The 22,285-nt window shown below is 35.4% G+C and overlaps 1 protein-coding gene across 3 annotated transcripts in view; it reads right to left on the bottom strand.

Moving 5' to 3' along the window:
- Window positions 1-22,285, bottom strand: part of PCNX4 (pecanex 4) — a 41,036-nt gene that overhangs the window by 12,082 nt on the left and 6,669 nt on the right. The window contains exons 2-8 of one of the 3 annotated variants that reach the window (XM_032344369.1): window positions 16,438-17,182; window positions 10,498-10,677; window positions 9,890-10,404; window positions 9,581-9,681; window positions 9,332-9,454; window positions 4,887-5,265; window positions 2,215-2,318 (exon numbers count right to left, since the gene is read on the bottom strand). In XM_032344369.1, coding sequence (XP_032200260.1) covers window positions 2,215-2,318; window positions 4,887-5,265; window positions 9,332-9,454; window positions 9,581-9,681; window positions 9,890-10,404; window positions 10,498-10,677; window positions 16,438-17,135 — 2,100 coding nt within the window. In that variant the 5' untranslated portion in view covers window positions 17,136-17,182. Of the gene's footprint in view, window positions 1-2,214; window positions 2,319-4,886; window positions 5,266-9,331; window positions 9,455-9,580; window positions 9,682-9,889; window positions 10,405-10,497; window positions 10,678-15,997; window positions 16,309-16,437; window positions 17,183-22,285 lie in introns of those variants that run through there. The other 2 variants (XM_032344370.1, XM_032344371.1) reach the window with 2 other exon arrangements.

Genomic DNA, 22,285 nt, shown 5'->3' with positions numbered 1-22,285 from the left:
ATGCCCTCAATATTTTTTAAACATTTTTTTTTTATAATGCCCTCAGTATTGCACGAGATTTGCCTTCTCTTACTTACACAGGTTAGACTAGGTTCTCAAACTTCAGGTGAGTCAGAATCATTGGAAGGCAGTTAAAACATGGGTTGCTGGGCCCTCCTCTAGTTTCTGATTCAGTAGTTCTGAGGTGGTGCCCAAGATTGTCCCTTTCTAAGAAGGTCTAGGATATGTCAATATTACTAATCTGGGGAACTGAATTTTGAGAACCACTGGGCTAAAGAGAAAGCTTTTTAATTACCAGCAATTTTATCCCATCTGTGCTAAGACAAAAAATTCATTCATTCACCACTATTCGTTCAACAAATATTTATCAAGGGGCTATTAAGTGCCAGACAATGTTCCAGAGGCTTAGGCTATATTCCTTCAAACAGAGATCCTTGCCCTTGTGACAATTACATTAGAGAGTAAAGGGATACAGACAATCAACAATGAAAATAAGTAAATTATATAGTTTGTTAGAAGGTATGAGTGCTAGAAAAATAGAGAAAAGGTAAAGTAAGCCAAGGAGAACTGGGAGTGCCAGGATGGGAGTGGGAATACACTTTAAACAGGATAGCCATAGATTTCCCTGAGGTGATATTTGAGCAAAGACTTGAAGGTGGTAAGGCAGCTAGCTGTGTGGTTATGTGAAAAAGAGCATTCCAGGTAGAGAGAATAGCCAGTAGGCTGGAGTAGAGTGAGAGGATTCAAGTAGTAGATGAGGCTAAGAGGAAATAGAGAGCCTGAACATTTAGGGCCTTGACTTTTACTCTGAATGAAAAAAAAAAAAGAGATCCACTGTAGAGTTTTGAGTAGAGAAGTACCATGAAATGAGTTAGATATTAAAGATTACTCTAGCTGAGAACAGACTATTGGGAGGCAGGTAGAAAGAAGCAGGGGGCCCAATTGGGAGACTATTGCAATGACCTAAGAAAGAGATAAAGATAGCTAATTGTAGGGTAGAGAAAGGTGGTGGCATATAGGATATGGCTTAAAGACAGCCAACAGGATTTCTTGTTGGATTGCATGTGGAGTATGGAGGTAAACAGGAGTGAACTACCACTGGACTAAAGCCCAAATGTTTTGGGACTGAGCTACCAGAAGGATGGAGTTGTTACCAAGGACTGCTAGACTCTGGAAAGTCCGCAGTTTTTGTGTTTGTTTGTTTGTTTGTTTTTTCATTTTGTGTACTTTATTTTTTAAGCTTTAATTCCAGTAAGGTTAACATACAATATTCTGTTAGTTTCAAATGTACAATAAAGTGATTCAACAGTTCCAGTCTGATGTTAATTAAGAGGTCTAGGAAAGAGGGGCACCTGGGTGGCTCAGTTGGTTACACATCTGCCTTGGGCTCAGGTCATGATCCCAGGGTCCTGGGACTGAGCTCGGATTCCAATTCTGACTCCCTGCGCAGTGGCAGTCTGCTTCTCCCTCTCCTCTGCCCCAATCCCCATGCTTCTGCATGCTCTTTCTCTCTCTCTCAAATAAATAAAATCTTAAAGAAACTAAAAAGAGGTTAACGAAAAGAGAAGGATCCATCAAAGGAGACTGACAAGGACTGACCCATGAAACAAGCTAAAAGAAGATACTGTGTCAAATGCTGCAGACAGGTCCAATAAGACCAGGTCAGAGAACTGACATTAGATTTAGCAATCTGTTAGCCAGTAGAGACCTTGACAAGAGCAGTTTTGGTACAGTAATAGATAACGGGGTCAAAAACCGAGAGTAAGTTGAAGAGAGAATGGGAGAAATGAAATTTGAGATTTGATTTAGGTAATTCTTTTAAGGCATTTTGCCTTAAAAAGAGGAGAAAGGCAGGGTGTAGCATGGTAGTAAGGATCAGAAGAGGTTTTTTATTGAGAATGCTATGTGATATAGGAGTAAAAAAATATTACTGAGTCACACTTTTGAGATGCTCAACTAGATAAGGAAATAAAAAACAGGCCTGGACAAAAAGAGGGCAAATATATTTTGTTACTACATTCTATTATACAATCAACACTAGTCTACCTAGAATGTGTTCATATTGAAATATGCTTTAAAAATCCCTTGGGCGTTTTTACAGGTAATTAACTGATACTCTTAAGTTGAGCTATTAAGTGTATACTATGTCTATAACAGGTAAAATTTTACACATGTGCTATAAAAATACTAGAGAGGTTTCAAATGTACACTGACCTTAATATTAATACAGCAGTAAGTATAACCACATTCTAGAATCATTATCCATATTAAACGATCCTGAAAACGGCCCAAGTAATGAGATCCAGGTAAGAGGAGACCTAAAATAAATTAGAAAAAAAAAAAGTAAGTAGTATTCAAGCTTGTTTTATTTTGCCATGTGAACCTTCAAAACTGGTAAGATACTTGGAACTGATTCATAGCTCCTTTTATTCTCTCTTTATGTTAATAGAAAAAATTATTCATTGCATATCGGGGGCATTAAATTAAGCTTTTGATAGGAACAGGAACAGTTAAAAGAGAAAATCTATAGGTAATACATAAAAATTCAAGGATATATTTTCCAGAGAAACAAATTAGAATCTGCTATATAAAATCCTAACTACAGTAGGAAAAGTAGAAAAGTATTAAATGTAAAAGTATATAAAAGCCAACTTCACATTATTTATTTAAAGCATTTTGGACATTTTTTTATAAACATACATATAAAAATGTTTTGTGGTGTTAAAAATTTACATAAAATGCTACTACCACACTGTATTAAAAACTTTAAAATATTAGTTTTCTCTTAACATTATGTCTCTGAGATCTGCCCATGTTGACTGCAAATAGTTCAAGTCATTTGCACCTACAGTTGAGAATTCACTGTATGAATACAGCTAAATTTGAACATTCATTTCCCATTTATAAACACATTCTATATATTTCCAATTTTTCTCTATCATAAATAATACTGCAGGGATTACCTTTGTGCTAGTCTGCTTATGCTATGTGCTATACAGTAAAGAGTTAACATAGCAGAACTAACTGTTACCCTTTGAAAGTCCTGCTTGCAAAGCTGTTTGATGGCTAGCAATGGGGACTTGCGTTTCTGGAGAATTCTCACCATCCTCCTTGATAAGAGTGTCACTGTGTCTAAACAGTTTGTACAAACAATACAGTTTATCCAGAACACCTGTTTTCTTTCTAGGAGTCTGGAATCTTCGTACATGCTAGGCAGAGGGTGGCCTACATGACCACACCTCAAATAAAAGCCCTAGGCACTGAGTCTCAAATAAGCTTCCCTGGTAGTCACCGTATCACACAGGTTGTGACAATGTGTGACCGGGGAATTAAACATGTTCTGAATGATTCCATTGGGAGAGGACATCTGGAAGCTTGCACCATGATTTACCCCATGTAACTATTCTCTTCATTGATTTTGTTCTGCATTCTTTTGCTATAATAAATCTTAGCCATGAGTACAAATATATATTGAGCTCTGCAAGTCCTCTCAGTGAATCATCAAACCTGAATATGGGCTTGGGGAAACCCCAAAACACATGTATAAAAGTTTCTCTAGAATCAGAATCTAATTAGAATTATGGAATCTAAAAGTGGATCCCTAGGTCATGGGATATGTACACCTTTACTATAGACTATTAGTTTACTCTTCAAGGTGGTTATACAAATTTATATTCCTTTCTAGCAAGGGTGTGAAAGTTCCTATTCTTCATACCCTAGCCAATACTTGGTAATGTCAGACTTTTACATTTCTGTCAACCAGATGTGTGTGAAATGTTATCTCATTGTTTTCCACCCCCCCGCCAAGAGAAACTTTATGACACACTTCTTGGCTGAGTGTAACAGATTCCATAATAAAGTATAATTTCTACCTTAGGTATTTATTACTTTAGATGTGAGTCAAACCTCACAGGTATTTTTATAAGTGGCATAATATTATATGATAAACCATAATTAAAACTGGATGAAAAGATTAAAAGTGTAGAGTATTTTCTTTGAGAGAGAAAAATGATTATTCATTAAAAAATTTGTACTATAAAGTTTTTCCTAAATTATCTCCCAAATTTAGGTAACAAATAATTAGAAAAGTTCAATCCAAGTAAGTATTTCATTAAAATTCTAATTTGAAATTATTATTCTGCTTGGAATCAGTTTGCCAAGATGTCACTGGATATTTCTAAAACAAGGTTCTAAACAAGGTTCAAAGGCTAAGGCATATGATAGGAGATAGCACACTACTGTCATCAGCTTGGGCCTTATCTAAAACCAACCTTGAGAACCTCGAGAAGCACAATCTAGTTGAATTTGTAGTTAAGTGTACAATGAAAGCATTAACTCATAAAATTAGTTCATCCTCATATAAAATTTTTTTCTTGCTGACACTTCCATAGTACTTCACTTTGGGAGGCTACTGATCATTGACCACTGCTTCTGTTATCTTGCCCTGTAACCTTGTCAGACTGTTTACATTGTCATACAGTAACTAACAAGATCCTAACACACTCCCTTAAGCCCTTCAATCTTGTATTATGTAAAGCTAGTTTTTACTATTTATGGATCTAAGCCATTGCATCTACTTGATGTGAACTCACTATAAATTCATGGAAATTTTGGGAGATAAGGGGTTTTCATGGTTATTCAAGAAAATATTTTTTTAAAAAATGTCAAGTCACCTTAATGAAATTTCCCTTTACTATTTTTATGACTTTATTTAGCTCAAAATAAGGGGCAAGAGGTATACTTCTATTTTATAGTTAGTCCTTCTGCCAGTATTAGAATCTATATAATGGTTGAATCAAAGACTTCTTTTGTATGTCCTTTTTTTTTTTTTTTTTTGTATTTTAAATATATCAGTGAGGATTTTTTAAGCAAAAGCATTTACTTACCTAAACTTCCAGCTGCCATTGCAGCCTGCAGTGCAGCGGTCAGACCTGGGACCATCTGGTCGTAGTACACTGTGTCTGCACACACGCAGGCCGCGGTGCCCACTGCTCCTGGCCAAATCTGAACAGGTCGGGGAAAGCCCACCAAGAACAAAGGAAGGGTGAAGAGGGGGAGTAAGGGAGAGGAGAGTAGTGTAGAGAAAATGATGAAGACCAACACAAATGGAGAGAAGACAATGTTGAGAATACATAAAGTGGTGGTTGACTTTCGACGTTTTTTCTCAGTCCACGATGCCAAAAGTACAGTCACAGCAAATTGCAGCTTAGAGATGAACTGAATGAGACGATCACGCATGATGCCAACCTGTAGAGATGTAAAAATCTTTCTTTTGTTCTCAAAGACTTCATGAATTTTCAAGATCACATAAGGAAAACTGTATAATTTTATTATTGCTACAACATTTTTGCGGAAATAACCCTTAATATGAGATTCTTTGTTGTAATTTTCTCCAACCCCACAAGTAATAAATGAGTCTACATTTTTAAAAAAGTTTGGGCTCCCTTAGGAAAAAAGTAATAACAAAAAGGACAAACAGAGTGCTAGGATAGCTTAGAGTTGACTAACTTTTTGTAATACATGCTTGTTAGGTCATGAGAACCAGAAGTGGTAAATAGTTAAGTAACTATCCTTAATTCATCCTTATTTTAGAGAGTATTATACAGAGAAACATAAGTCATAAGACAAACCTTAGTAGGCTGAAATCATACAAGTATGTTCGTACAAATCATGCAAAGTATGTTCTTTAACCAAAACAGAATCTGATCAACAATAGAAATAAAAAAATAATAAAGGAATCTTGAAATTAAAAGACACAGTGCTGGGGTGCCTGGCTGGCTCAGTTGGTTGAGTATGTAACTCTTGTTCTTGAGGTTGCAAGTTAGGTGTAGAGATTACTTAAAAATAAAATCCTACCAAAAAAAAAATTAAAAGATATATTGCTAAGTAACCAAGGGGTCAAAGAAGACATCACACACAAAAAATGAGAAAACATTTTGAGATGAATGAAACAAAAACACAACATACCAAAACTCGTGATTCAGCTAATACAGCACTCAGAGGGCAAATTATAGCTAGCTTTAAATGCCTATATAGAAAATTTTTTTTATAATTTTTTTTTTTTTTAAATTTGAGAGAGAGACAGAGTGAGAGAGCATGAGAGGAGAGGTCAGAGGGAGAAGCAGACTCCCCATGGAGCTGGGAGCCTGATGTGCGACTCGATCCCAGGACTCCGGGATCATGACCTGAGCTGAAGGCAGTCACTTAACCAACTGAGCCACCCAGGTGCCCTGTATAGAAGATCTTAAACCAATAAGATAATCTTTCACCTTAGGAAACTAGAAAACAAAGCACAAACTGAACCTCAAGTAAGCAGAAGAAAGGAAATAATAAATATTAGGGCAGAAACGAAAAAAATAGAGAATATAAAAACAATCGAGAAAATCAATGAAACCAAAAGCTGGTTTTTTTGAGATCAATAAAATGGACAAACCTTTAGCTACACTGACCAAGAATAAAACAGAGAAGACTCAATTACTAAAATCAGGAATGAAAGAGATAACTTCACCTTATAGAAATCTTACAGAAAAAAATTAGGACAGTAAGAGTATACTATGAACTGTATGCTGATAAACTTGATCACTTAAATGAAACAAACAAGTTCCTAGAAAAACATATAGCAACTCAAGAAGAAATATAAAAACTGAATAGACATAAAAATTAAGGAAATTGAATTTGTAATTTAAAAGCTACTCACAGAGAAAAGCTGAGGCTCAGATGCCTTCCATATTACAAAATACTACATACCACAAAATATTTAAATATGATCAAACATTTAAGAATAATTAGTATGGAATTCCCAAATCATTCTGAGTCAGTGCTATTTTGATATCTAAACCAAAGACATGACAATAAAAGAAAGCAACAGATACATATAAATATCAACCACACAAAAATACTAGTCAACCGAATCCTGCGACATATAAGCAGGATTATACACCATAACCAAATGGGATTTATTCCTAGAATGCAAGGTTGGTTTAACAACCAGAAATCAACATATTATTCCATGTTAACAAATTAAAGGACAAAAGCACATGACCATTTCAATAGACACAGAAAATACATCAGGCAAAATCCAATAGCCTTAATGATAAAAAGACTGACCAGAAATAGAAGGGAACTTCCTCAACCTGACAAAGAACCTATACTAGGGTTGCCTGGGTGGCTCAGTCAGCTTAGCTTCTGCCTTTGGCTCAAGTCATGATCTCAGGGTCATGGGACCAAGTCCCACTGAGTGAGGAGCCCAATGTGGGACTTGGTCTGAGGACCCTGGGATCATGACTGCTTCTCCCTCTGCCTGCTGGTCCCCCTGCTTATGTGCTTGATCAATCTCTCTCTCTCTCTCTGACAATAAAAACCCTTTAAAAAAAAGTTTCTTTAAAAAAAAATAAAAAAGGAACATCTACAATAACTGATGTCATATCTAACGGTAAAAAACTGACATCAACTTAATGGAGAAAGACTGACTGCTTTCCTCATAAGATGTCCACTCTTCTCTTCGACATTATACAGGAGGTTCTGGCCAGGGCAAGTAGGTAAGAAAAACAGAGGAAAGACATCTAGATTGAAAAGAAAGAAGTAAAAATATCTCTACTATTTCTAATTTGCAGATGATGTGATGTTATATACAGAATGTCTTAAAAAATCCACTAAAAATCTAGCAGAACTCATAGAAATGAGGTTTTAGGACACAAGATTAATATTTTTAAAAAATTAATTGTATTCTCTACTCTAGCAGTAAACAAGCCAAAAAATGAATTAAGAAAACAACTCTATTTATATCATCAAAAAGAATAATATACTTAGGAAAAATTTAGTAAAAGTGTTAAAACTTAGGACACTGAAAACTACAAAATACGTTGAAATAAAGATCTTAAAAAATATAAATACACGTCATATTGATGGATGGGAAGAATTAATATTTTTAAGATGTCAATACTCCCCAAATTGATCTCCACATTCAAGGTAATCTCTACCAAAGTTTCAGATGCCTTCTTGCTAAAACTTAAAAGCTGAAACTAATATTTACATCATAATGCAGGGGCACTGGAAGAGACAAAACAATCTTGAAAAAGAACAACAAAGTGGGAAGACTCACACTTCCTGATTTCAAAACCTACTACAAAGTATAGTAATACAGATGGGATAGTACTGGCATAAAAACAGACATACAGATAAATGGAAAAGAACTGTGGGCCCAGAAATAAACTCTTATATTTGTCATTTGATTTTTGACCAGGGTGCCAAGAAAAGTCATTGAGGGAAAGATAGTTCTTTCAATAGATGGTGCTGGAACAATTGTATATCTGTACATAAAAGAATAGATTTGGAATCCTACCTCATATCATGTGCAAAAATAAGCTCAAAGTAGATCATAGACCCAACTGTAGGAGTTATAATTTTAACTGTAAAACTCTTAGAAGAAAACACAGTAAATCTGTATGATTTGGGAATAAGCAGTATTTATTAGAATGATCCCAACAATTCAAGTGACAAAAGAACAAAGAAATAAATTGAACTTCAGCAAAATTAAAAACTTCTTTTGCTTCAAAGGATATTATCAAGGACGACAGCCTACAGAATGGGAGAAAATTTTTGTTTATCATATATGTCAAGGAACTTGTATCCAGAATATATAAAAAACTCTTAAATTCAACAACAAAAGGGCAAGCCACATAAAGTGGACAAAGGATCAGAACAGACATTTCTCCAAAAAACATACACAAATGGCCAATAAATTTATTAAAAAATCCATAATGAGCATTTAAGGAATGCAAATCAAAATTACAATGAGATAGCAGTTTGCACCCACCAGAATGAAAAAGTATTGGTATTGGTATGGATGTAGAGAAATCCTCATATTGTTGGTGGGAATGTAAAATGGTACTATCACCTTGGGAAAATGTTTGGCAGTATCTTGAAGTGTTAAACATAGACCTACTATGAACTGAAATTCCAGTCCTAGATACTGAAGAGAAATGAAAACATATGTCCAAAAAATAAATGTCCAAAAACATGTACACAAATGTTCATAGCAGCATTATTCATAATAGTCAAAAAGTAAAAACAACCAAAAAATCCATCATCTGATAAATAAATCAACCAGAGAAACCAAATGTGTATAAATGGTTTCTGGGGCTGGAGTGGGGGGTAGGAAGGATGGAGGGTGGAAATAGGGAAGGATATTAATGTGCATGAGGTATCTTCTTAGGATGTTGAAAATGGTTTAAAATTAGACTACAGTGATGCCTACTGCTGAAATGTGTAAGTAGATGATTTTATGGTATGTGAACTATATCTCAATAAAGCTAATAAAACATATGCTTACTAGTAAGAGTCTGATTCCTGTATCCACACTTCTGTTCCACCACACATCCGTACTGGAGATGAACAAGTGTACTACTGATACAATGACTGTCTCCAATAAAGCATTTTCTGTATGCTGCCATACCTGTGGTACACAAATTATCCACTTTATCAAGTAGAATTTGATAAATTTAAGTAAACTGTCAGAATAAATAAAACTGCAATTAAACTTAGCAGTACAAAAATACTATTAAGTGCTTATAAGGATTACCATTCTAAAAGCTCTCGTGAATCCAATGGAGACAGACACAGAGTGGAGCCCTTGTAAGGAACTGTCCAATGAAAGAAATGCTATCATAGCAAAGGGTGATACTAGGGCAAACAAAAAAAAAAGAAACAAATTTAATTATGTTGGTTAATGATTTTTATGAGCATATTTTAGCAGTTAACTGAAAAAACTAATAAACTAAAATATAAATGAATAAATGCCTGTATGTAGCATATTGCAAAAACATGGGCATTCCATATTTTTGTATACTTCCTAGATATAACACAAAGTTAGTAGCCTTTATCTTCCTACCTAGATTTAGCAAAATCCGTCTGACAACACCAATCTTCACAAGCCTTGTTCGCTTTTCTAAGAATAAAGTCACAGTTTGCACATCCTTTGGATAGAAAGGGTTTCGGAAAATTCCAAAGATACAAACACTTTGAATTTCTCTAAGTATCCACAGTATTATAAGCAATATCATCAAAACATAGCCAACAACAGCCTGAGGACTGTTTTTGGAAATCTGTGAGAAACCAGCAAAATGATGCAGCAGACTAGTTTCTATGAGAGCCAAGACTAATATGATGATGTAGAAAAGGCACTCCTTCCAAGTAAACTGTTTTTCTGAACCACTGGGTAAAGCCTTAGATTTGGTTCCAACTCTGTGTCTAGTCACACTGTGTTTGAAGACAAGACACATGTCACTTAGGTTAAGACTCAGTAAGAACCCAAGTGCAGTCATGAAAAGAACCACACCAACAGTGCTGGGAATGAAATACGATGTTACAGCTGTTCCAGCAGAAATGATGAACATTATTAACAACCTGCAGAGAAAAAAAAAAAAAAAGATTTGCTCGAAAAGAAAGATTGCACTTTAAGAATAAATTACATAGAACTTTAATATTTAAAATAATTACCGGAGGTGTGTTGACATAGATGAGCCTCCAAGGCCAAACTCTAAAACCTGCTCCATCGCCCATAAGAAAAGTGAGTCAGGTGGGGGCAGAGTCCCTAGTGCCCACAGAAAGGGTAAAAATATAAATAAGATGTGTAAAATCTGATTCACTTGTTCTAGAGCTGGTATATTTACCAAAAACCTGTAAGAAAAAGGAAACATTTAAATCATACCAAATAATATACAGAAGAGAATCTTCCCAGGAAAAACAACACATGCAACCCAGTCCCTGAGACAAAGGAACATTTACAAAAAGATCCTAGTCCCAAATTGCAAAAGAGCAGCATTTATAAATTGTGACCATAGTCCTTCCCCCTTATCAGCAACTATCCCTACTCAATTGTGTATGAGATTAGCACTTAGAAAATATGTGGATTCAAATGCGGAAAGAAGGAAGAAGTAATTAAAACCAATTTACTGAATAAAATTGAATTTAGGGATTTGTGAAACTGAACTGAGACCAGAATAAAAATATTTCATCCCTAATTATCTAAACTACATTGCCTGAAATTCTACCAATGATTCTCCAGAGTTTAAAATTTTCTAATTTAAAATTATAACTCTGGAAAGGCCAAACCTTATTGATGTTCTTAACCATTAGTAGCTAGCAAAGAGTATGCCTCTTGTTGTCCTACTCCATCCTCACCCCCATAACTTAATTTAAGGTCAGTATAATTAATATCAGAAGTTTAAGGTCAGTATAATTAATATCAGAAGTCAGCAACATTAGGTCATGAATGTATCTCTGTGGGTTAGCCTGGGAACTTAACTAGCATTTATAATATTGTTTTCATTTTATACAAATAGTGGTATGGATTTGAGAATACAAACTTGTAAAATAAAATCTCATAAGTTAGAGATGGCTCTATAAAGTGGAAAAATTGGTTCCTGGCATAGCATTTACCAGTTACCCAAATATAATATTATATGGTTTATATAATTTAATAAAAACTTAAAGCATAGAAGAATAAGCACTATCAATATATTACTAGTATTTTTGGAATAAAGCTGACCAAACACTTTGCCTGGAAACCAATAATGTCCTAATACTTACAATGTTCTAAAGATAACTTGCAAAAAAGAAAACTAAATCTCAAAACTTATAGCATAATTATACTTGAATACCCGAGCTGCTAGGAATCAAAGTCAAGGAGAAGACACCTTCTGTAATAATCACCCACTTAAGTGTATGTTAATAGCCCAGAAGCAAATGTATAGCAACTATGGCTATAATAATGACATATTGTGTTTTGTTCACACAGATATCAGGACTATGTCAGCTAATGCACTCTGTCTCATAATGTATGTCCTTCAAATTTTTATAAGCAGAGAATTAATGAATACAAGGTTAACAATGTGATGCTAAATTAGAGGAAAATACTTTCTGTAATGTACTTTTAAAATATATTTCATTCTGGGAAGAAAATACTCAAGTACCAAAAAGGAAAATCAAACCACACACAATAAACTGCAGGAAGGTCAAGGAAAACATGCAGATCTGTAGTTATTTTTCTTCTTAAAGACTGTTAACATTTCTCTTTCTAATACATCAAGGATAGTATGTTTTGTGTAAAAATAATATATATTCAGGAAATATTTTACCCAAATTTGATTTAACCTCCCCAAATCTTTTTGTTCTTAAGCAATGACATAGAAAATCTATTTATATACAAGAGTATCATACACAAATACAAGCATATGTAATTTAGGCAACCAAACATTATGATCATTTTCCTGTATGACTCTTACTATATAATATGATTACTGTGATTTAGTCTTTTATATGGAAAATATTTTTAAATTATATTTCTGATATGTAACATGAATTTTCTAGAGCAAAATATCTAAGTCCTCAAGAAAAAAACTTTGTTTGAATCTAACAACCATAAAAATATTTCAAATTCTATATACTCACTAAGATCCACATGCCCAGAAAAAGATGATTATAGTGACTAAGATAACATAAATACGCATCATTCAATGAAACAATTCCTGAGAGTCTATGAACTAAGAACTATGGGTTTAACACTTGTCCTTAATAAAAAAGCACAGAAAAAGTTATTTAAAATTGTTAATATACAAGTGTACTGGGTAAAATAAAGAATGGGGAAAGAGAAAATATTATTATACTGTGAGGCTTGTCTCTTCAACTTACATTCTCTGAAATAAAATTAAGACACAATTTGATATATTTGACAACTGTCCAAATTTGTACAGTGTACACATTTCATACATTATTAACTTGCAGTATCATAGCTACTATATAAAGATCATCTTGATTATTTTGTTGACCAAATTTCTTTTTTTTAATTTAAATTCAATTAGCCTACATGTGGTACATTGTAAGTCAAGTGGGAGGTAATTGTTCTGCATAAACATGTCATCTTTTTCTATAAAAATAGATTTGGGCAGGCTTTTGTCTTCTTTAAGTTGAAAATAAACCTCTTTGTAATGATCGAACTGCAAACATTAAAACTGTATATTAAATCCTACTAGAATCAGTAAAAAAAATTTACGCTCTTTCATTTAGAAATAAGTAATGCAGAAGGTCAAGGTAACCAAATTATGAATTAATAGATTTTTTAAAAAATTAAAGAACTCAGGACATCATTTTAAATGCAAAGATGTACTATAGGCAAGTATATAATTTCTGATCTCAAAAATAGCACAGTGAGACAGTAACTCAAGAACCTAAATTCTTAAAATAATCTTATAAACTTTGTTTATAAGAAGGGGATGAATGTGTATATACACACTGAAACTCAAATTTACTGCCAACTTTTCAAAACCAAGTATTTAACTGTAGTATATTTTATGGCTAATAACTAACAAACCCATTATAAATGGATTTCCCATAAACTAATTCTCCCCTTACATATGTGATTAGATGAAGAACAACAAGGATATTATAGTGTCCTCTGGTCCATAAATGTAGCACAACTAGAAGAGATTAAGATTTAGGGAATGGCAAATAGTCCCCTAAGAATAGTTCAGTTTCAGTACAAAAACTGGTTAACTATTTTTTAAATGTCTTATCTTATTTTAGGCTGCCATAACAAAATACCACAGACCAGGTGGCTTAAACAATAGAAGTTTATTTCTCATAGTTCTAGAGGGAGGAAGATCAAACTGCCACCACTGTTGGGTTCTGGTGAGAACACTCCTCAAGGCTCCCAGATAGCCAACTTGTCAGTGCATCCTTACATGGTGGAGAGAAAGATATCAAGCTCTCTGGTCTCTCTTCTTATAATGATACCAATCCCATTAGAATAGGACCACCCTGATGACCCAACTACCTTTCAAAGACCCCCATCTCCAAATCTATCACATTGGGGGTTAGGGCTTCAACATATGAATTTTGAGGGGGCACATACATTTACTCCTTAATATTCCACCCCAGTCTCCCAAATTCATATTCTTCTTACGTGAAAAATATATGCATCCCATCCCAACAGTCTTAAAAAATTCCAGCATCAACTGTAAAGTCCAAAGTTTGTCTACCATCTAAATCAGACACAGGTTGAGACTCACGGTACACCCCAACCTAAGCCAAAATCCCTCTCTACCTGTGAACCTGTGAAATCAGATAATTTATGTGCTTCCAAAATAAAATGGCATGACAGCCCCAGAATGGACATTCTTATTCCCAAAGGGAGAAGCAGGAAAGAAGGAAGGGGTGACATCCTCCAAAGAAGTCCAAAACCTAGCAAGGCAAATTCCATTAGATCCCAAGGTGGGGAAAGAATCTTCTTTCATTTCATATTCTGTCTTCCAGGCGTCAAACAGCTCCAGGTGGGGTTCCTACCCCCCAAGTCTCTGCAGGGCAGTACCAGCCCCAAAGCCTCCAGCTTTTAGTTTGCTGAAACCAAGAAAGTAGCCCTGACAATCTCTGAATCATTTTTGGGGTCATTTTTTCCTCTTCTTAAACACCTGTCAAATCTAAGAAGTCTAACAGCCTTAGTTTATTTCATCTGGTCTCTGACCCTTTTCAGAGGAAAGGTCCTTTTTCAGTTTCTGTTGAAACTGACAGTATTTTGTTCATATAACCCCATAAACTCTTAATTTAGTGGTAGTCCAGTCTCACCCTTGGTGCTCACTTCAGAACATGCTTTCTCATGTTTTTTGCAAAATTTTCCAAACGTTCAAGTTCTGGTTCATTTTTGCTTATCAATTCCTTCTTCAATTCATCTCTCCTTTCATATATGCAGTCAGGAGGAACCAAACTCTTCTTTCAACCAGTTGCTTAGCAATCTCCTCACCTCTACATCCGATTACATCACTCTCAAGTTCTACTTTTCACAAAACATTAGAAAGTGGCTCGGCCAAGTTTTGTGCCACTTAATAATAAGAATCACCTCTCCTGTAGTTTCCAATAACAGGTTCTCATTTCTAAGACCTCACCAGAAATGGCTGTAAGTACATATTTCAAGCACGCACCTCAAAAGTCTTCCAGCCTCTATCAATTACCCAATTTCAAAGCCACTTCCACATTTTTAGGTATCTGTTACAGAAGCAACCCACCTCTTTCTATCAAAATCTGTCTTAATCAGCTTGGGCTGTCATAATAAAATACCAGTGGAGGCTGGAAGTCCAAGATTAGCATTGCCAGCATGGTCAGATTCTGCTGAGAACTCTCTTCCTGGTTTTCAGACAGCAGCCTCCTCACTGTATCCTCATACAGTGGAGAGGGAGAGAGATCAAGCTCTCTTGCGTTTCATCTTGAAAGAGTACTAATCCCATCCGATCAGGGCCCCACCCTTATTTTCCTAATTACCTCCCAAAGATCCTATCTCCAAACACCACTGAGGTAAGGGCTTTAACATATGAATTTGAGGGGGACATAAAATTCAGTTCTTTACATGTCTATACATTTCTGCCCAGACAGGAACCTGTGAAAGAGAAAGCTGCAATCTACAGAAACAGAAATAAAAGTCAGATTTAGAAAAGGTAAGCAAAGGGGGTTATTCAACAATTTGTAAACATTTGTAAACAATTTTGTTTAACAACTCTGTGTTCTATTTCTCTACTATAGCAAATAAAAAAAAAATCAACATCCCTTCTACATAGTTACTACAACAAATTAGAAATGTTGGGGCGCCTGGGTGACTCAGTGGGTTATAGCCTCTGCCTTCAGTTCAGGTCATGATCCCAGGGTTCTGGGATCGAGCCCCTTGATGGGCTCTCTGCTCAGTGGGGAGCCTGCTTCCTCCTCTCTCTCCCTGCCTCTCCGCCTACTTGTAATCTCTGTCAAATAAATAAATAAAATCTTTAAAAAAAAACTTATTCATCTTAAATTCACTCAATCTGTACATAATATATATGTATATAAATTTTAAATTCTTCACTAGACCCTCATAGGAAAGTTCCATCTCTTTTCATAGGTCTCAGCCAGGCTATGATATAGATTCATAGCTTGTTATTGAAAGTGAAACACGAACTAAAATTCTGTTTATTTATCTTACCTTATAAAGGGTTTTCTTTTTACTTTTCAGTAAGGTTTAATTACTGCTTTGGTATCAATGTTTAACAGAGATTACTCCTAAGAGATTAATCATCAGAAAAACCTATCATCCAGTGGTTTGGTCTTGATGACTTTCAATTCATAGGTTCATTTTTTTTAATACTAATGATGGGCTCATACTGTGTATGCTTAAAAACAAAGCGAGTAGGGGCTCCTGGGTGGCTCATTTGTTAAGTGTCTGCCTTCAGCTCATTTCATGATCCCAGGGTCCTGGGATCAAGCCCTGCATTGGGCTCCTTGCTCTGCAGGAAGCCTGCTTCTCCCTCTCCTACTTCCCCTGCTTTTGTTCCCTTTCTCACTGTGTCTCTGTCAAATAAATAAATAAAATCTTTAAAAACAACAACAAAAAAGCAAGTTATAAAGTATCTGACAGCTTATTACCTGTGTGCAAGATCTACAGAAACAAACAAAAAAATATAAAGAGGTCTCATAAGAGGAGTGATTTCGTAAGTATCCTGGGTTTGGAAAGTCGCAGTCTCTGCAGCTGTGTTTACAATTAACGAATATTCTCCTATACATAATGTCATCCATCCAAAGACAAACAGCAGAACAGTACCTCCTGTACTGCCATACAGCAGGGATATTCTGTTTGGGAGCAGATACCATGTTCCAAGACCACACATTAACCCAGCAAGAAAAGAATGAAGAACTGTATTGGCTATATATTTCTTGCCAGGAATTAGAAATTTGATAGTTTCAGTGCCAGCACAACTTGTAAAGTCATGTTCATCTTCCTCTGCTAAGATATCTGTGGTTAGCATTCTTTCTACTGTCACCGATTTGTTTCTGGCATACAAACTTATGAACTGGATGATAATTGCAGCAAAAAGCATTAGTCCACCTGAAAGAGCTGCTGTGTAATAGTCTTCCAAAATGCCCAACTGATACAAGAGTGTTCCTAATCCACCCCAAACCCATGGCATCAGAAAAAGGACAGTTTGATTAACATATATGTAAGGAGGGGCGCAATAGCCTAATTTGAACCGAGGGCCTCCAAGAACAGTCTGCGGAAAGCGCTTCAGAAAGAAGTCCTGTTTGTAATCATTCAGTAGAGGCACATCTGGACTCATCCTTCTCATTCAGGATTATTCTGAAAGTCACATCCTCTTCTGTAATACAGCAGTCTCTAAGAAAAAGAAAAAAGGCACTACTTGATAATGTCATACTTAAAAGATGAGGGGGAACCCCACATTTCCATTTTTATCTCCTTAATTCATTCAAGGGCAGGATTTAGAACTTCACATCTCTAGCTCCTTCCCATTGCCTGACACACACATGGCACCAAACAAATAGTTGTGAAGTTGTTTTTTACTTGAAAAAGAATCGTATTAATTATTAATTTATCTAGAACTTAACATTTGGGATTAGATCTTAAAGGAACATTTTTAGATTTCAAAGTCAAAGATAAGTTCAAAAAACCAGGGCTCTCAAATTAAATCTGCCAGTGGTTTTAACTAATTGTTTCCCTAAGAGTTTTAGATGTTTGTTTTTAAACTTTCCCTCTATTTTAAGAGCCAGCAAAATTTTTCTCTAAGGGCTGAAGAGTAAATATTTTAGGCTTTGTGGACCATATCTCAACTACAATGACTCAATTCTACTGTTGTAGCAGAAAAGAAGCCATAGATAATAAATAAATAAATGAACAGGAATGGTTGTGTTCCAGTAAAGCTTTATGTTACTTTTAAGTATACCTGTGGACCAGACTCAACCTGTGAGCCATAGTTGGCCAAACCCTGCTCTATAAAATGAAGATATTCTCTGTAATTCCCTTGAATTGGACTGAAAATAGAAGTGGAAAAAAAAAATAGAAATACTATTAGTCATATCATTTAGCAATTACAGTAAACTTGGGATTTTCTGAGAATTTAAAAAGTCAAATCCTGTTAAAATACTAACATTTCTATAAAAAGTCACTGGCAGTTCAATATGCAGTAGAAAGAACAACAAACTGGAAATCGAAGGACTCCAGGTGTCTGACTAAATGCTTATTATTAGCTATGTTACCATAAGCAAACTACCTTCTGACTCAATTTTTACTTTCTCTGTTATCAGTTTCTAAAACCCACCCAAACTAGGAAAACATGAAACAATAATAGGATCTGTATATGCTATAGTCTAGATTATTTCCATTTCAGGGCCACAAAATTCTAAGTTTCGGGGTGCCGGGCTGGCTCAGTTGGTAGAGCATGTATTCTTGATCTCAGGGTCATGAGTTTGAGCCCCACTTTGGGTATACAGATTACTTAAAAAAAAATAAAATATTTTTTTAAAAATCTAAGTATCAAATAACAGATTCTCTTCTCTTTGACTTTTCCTTTTCCTGGGATACACTTAGTAGCATATTCTGAAAAACAGTTGCCTGACACAAGATAGCTAGCAATGTATTACTCAGGGATCACATTCTGGGCTGGAAAAGAAAAATTAAGTTTAAAGCTAACTTCATAAAGTCAGACCCAGAGCTCAATGAAATAGAATAGAGAACCCAGAAATAAATACTCATATATATGGTAAAATATTTGATAAGAGTACCAAGACCATTCAATGGTGTCAGGAAAACTAAGTATCCATAAGCAAAAGAATGAAATTAGACCCTTAACATCGCACACAAAAATTAACTCAAAATGGACCTAACTGTAAGACCTAAAGCAATAAAGCTTTTAAAGGAAAACATAGGACAAAAGCTTCCAATACTGGATTTGGCAATGACTTCTTGGATATGACACCAAAGGTACAGGTTAACAAAAGGAAAATAGACAAATTAAACTTCATGAAAATTTAAAAATTATGTGCATCAAAGACATTATCAATAGAGTGAACAGGCAACTCACAGAATGGGAGAAAGTATCTGCATATCATATATCCATCTGATAAGAGATAGCTATCCATAATATATAGATAACTCCTAAGACTCAACAACAAAACAAACAAACAAATTCAAAAATTGGCAAAGGACTTGAATAGACATTTCTCCAAAGAAGATACACAAATGGCAATAAATGCATGAAAAGATGCTCAATACTACTAATCATTAGAGAAATGTAAATCAAAACTACAACAAAATACTACTTCACAGCTATTTAGATGGCTACTATCAGAAAAACAGAAAACAACATGTATTGGTAAAGATGTGGAAAACTAGAACCCTTGTGCACTATTGGTGGAAATATCAAATGGTTTAAGTGTTGCAGAAAACAGTACAGTGGCTCCTAAAAACTTAAAAATTGGATTACTATATGATCCAGGTTGTTGATTTCTGGATATATACCCCAAAGAACTGAAAGCAGGGTATCAAAGAAATATTTGTTACTCGTGTTCATAGCAACATTATTCACAATAACTAAAACGTGGAAGCAACCCAAGTGTCCACCAAAGGATGTATGGACAAATAAAATGTAGTATATACATACAAGGGATATTTTTTCAACCTTAAAAATGAAGGAAATCCTGCCACATGCTATAGCATGGATGAACCTTAAGGGCCTATGCTAAACAAAATAAGTCAGTCACAATAAGATAAATAGTCCATAATCTCACTAAGACAAGGTACTTAGACTTGTCAAAATCATAGGAAGTTGAATGGCGGTTGCCACGGGATAAGGAAAGAGAATGGGAGTTACTGTTTAATGGGCACAAGTTTCACAAGATGTGAAGAGTCACAGGGATGAATGGTGGTGATGACTTTACTACAGGGTAATGTAGTTAATACCACTGAACTATATGCTTAAAAATGGTTAAGACAGTAAACATTATATGTATTTTACCACACATGCACAGATTTAAAGCCATCTTAAGATAGCCCGCCTGCCTGCCTGCCTTCCCTGTTCTTTCTTCGGTTTAAAACAGTATTCCTAAGAGTCAGTTCTACCCAACCAGTATCAGTCCTAGAGAGAGCTTTCAGGCATCATGAAAAGTTTAGGGGTCACAATAAAGAATTACTACTTTAGGGGTACCTGGGTAGATCAGTGGATTAAAGCCTCTGCCTTCAGTTTAGGTCATGATCCCAGGGTTCTGGGATTGAGCCCAGCATCAGGCTCTCTGCTCAGCAGGGAGCCTGCTCCCCCGCGCCCGCTGCCCCCCCCACCCCGCCTGCCTCTCTGCCTGTGATCTCTGTCTGTCAAATAAATAAATAAAATATTTTTAAAAATTATTACTACTTTAGAGAACCTTTTGTTATACTGTTAGGAAGTTCTTTAGTTGAAAACACTCACCATTTTTTTATATTCTGGCCATTGGTCTTAATTCTACACAGAATAAGTCATGGCTTTTTTACTTACATGGCAGCCCTACAAGTACTCACAAAATAACAGAACTGCAGGGCCAAATGGAACCTTAGTCATTGATGGTTCAATCTCAAGGAATGAAAAGACTGCTTCCCCCCTCTGAATGAGCTTAACTCCTGTCCTGATGTCAGGCTCAATGTACTCCCCTATTCTGATAGGGTTGTTCTATAGAAGCCAAAGGGTAAGTAAGGGCATAGTCCTGTGAGCAGGCACAAATATTTTGATTTCAATTATCTACAGAAGTTGCTATCAGAAAGGAAAAGGAACTTGGATGTCTGTCCTAGGCTTTTAAAAGAGACCGGATATGCCTGGAATTTTCCCGGAGAGTTAGGTAAAAGCTGGTCCCTCTTGTTCCATTGAAGCAATCAGGAACAAGGTGAGATGGCTCACTGGGAAAGGAAGACAGAAACTGAAGACACCTTATAAACCAGATTATCTAGCTGCATGTACTTCGGAATCTTTGGTAGAGCTTAGTTTAAGCTCTTACTCATTCGACAGAATACTCTGTGATTATATTCCAGTGAGATATTCTGAAGATCCATTATTGATGTGGAAACAGATCGATGCCATGAAATGCTGAAAAGTAAAATAAACACATGGATGATCTCATTTGCATATTTTTAAAAAACAATATACACACTTAGGTGTATACATAATCCATGGTTATGTATAGTTTGTGTAGTGTGAAAAGTTCTAGAGAGCATACATGGTAGGTAGGGTGTGCTTGTGTATTTTACATAGAACATTTTGATACCTCTTCAAGTGACCACATAACCTCTAAAATTCTCAGCCCTATACCCTACAAACACATCCTGCCCTTTTCCTTCTGGGTGCTTCTGCTCATGCCTTTTCCTTGGTCTAGGATGTCCATTCTTCCTTTCCCTAATTGGTATTCTTGGTCAACTTTAAAGATTGAATCTAATCCTTTCTGAAAATTTCCCAGAACACTCTCTTCTCTCTGCATATCAAACATTGCTTGTTCATACTACTTATCTTGTAACATGTATCAACATAGGGCATTTCTTGTCTTGTTTACCTCTTTACGTGTTATTTTTTAATTATGTATGTCTTTTCTCTACCAATAAGTTATTTGTGGGCAGAGACCAAATCTTGAGACACTTCCGACTCTCCATAACATGTAGGAAAATACCTTGGTATGTACAGGAATATAATACATTAATGGCAGAGCTTAAGTAAGATGATTAAAAGAAAACATTAAACACTGTTGTTTAAAGCGGAAGTTGGAAATTTGACAAGTTGCAAGTATGCTTATTTCTAGTATGGGTATTTTCTTTCTATTATTTTAAGGATAAAAAGGAATTGTGGCACAACAAGTACTAGAAATTCATTAAAGCAAAAATTATGGTGAGTGAAGTAAGTCAAGCAGAGAAGAGTCAATTATCATATGGTTTCACTTACTTTTGGAGCATAAGGAATAATACAGAGGACACTAGGAAAAGGAAAGGAGAAGCAGCTCGTGGAAATCAGAGGGGGAGATAAACCATGAGAGACTGTGAACTCTGAGAAACAAACTGAACATTTTGGAGGAGAGAGGGGTAGGGAGTTGGGTGAGTCTGGTGGTGGGTATTAAGGAGGGCACGTATTGCATGGAGCACTGTGTGTGGTGCATAAACAATGAATCTTGGAACACTGAAAAAAAATTAAATTAAATTTTAAAAATTATGATAAACTGGTACTGTGTGATTTTTAATTTAATTACAGATCCTGGAATATTTAAAAAATATTTTCTTCATAGGAAGCAGCACTTAACATTTATACAGAAAAACCTTCTAAATCCTAATCTGGATTAGTAGAATGGAAAGAAAAATCAGAATAATTAAAACTTAGTTCCTGAATGAGATTTTGGCATATATTCTCAGAGACAATTCCCAGACTGATGCATTTTTATGGTTGCTGCCTCCAACATGTTAAAATAAAAAATGTCTCAA

The sequence above is a fragment of the Mustela erminea genome, chromosome 5 (assembly GCF_009829155.1).
Source record: "Mustela erminea isolate mMusErm1 chromosome 5, mMusErm1.Pri, whole genome shotgun sequence".
In the NCBI taxonomy this organism is placed as follows: domain Eukaryota; kingdom Metazoa; phylum Chordata; class Mammalia; order Carnivora; family Mustelidae; genus Mustela; species Mustela erminea.
This window is presented reverse-complemented; position numbering and strand designations above follow the sequence as displayed.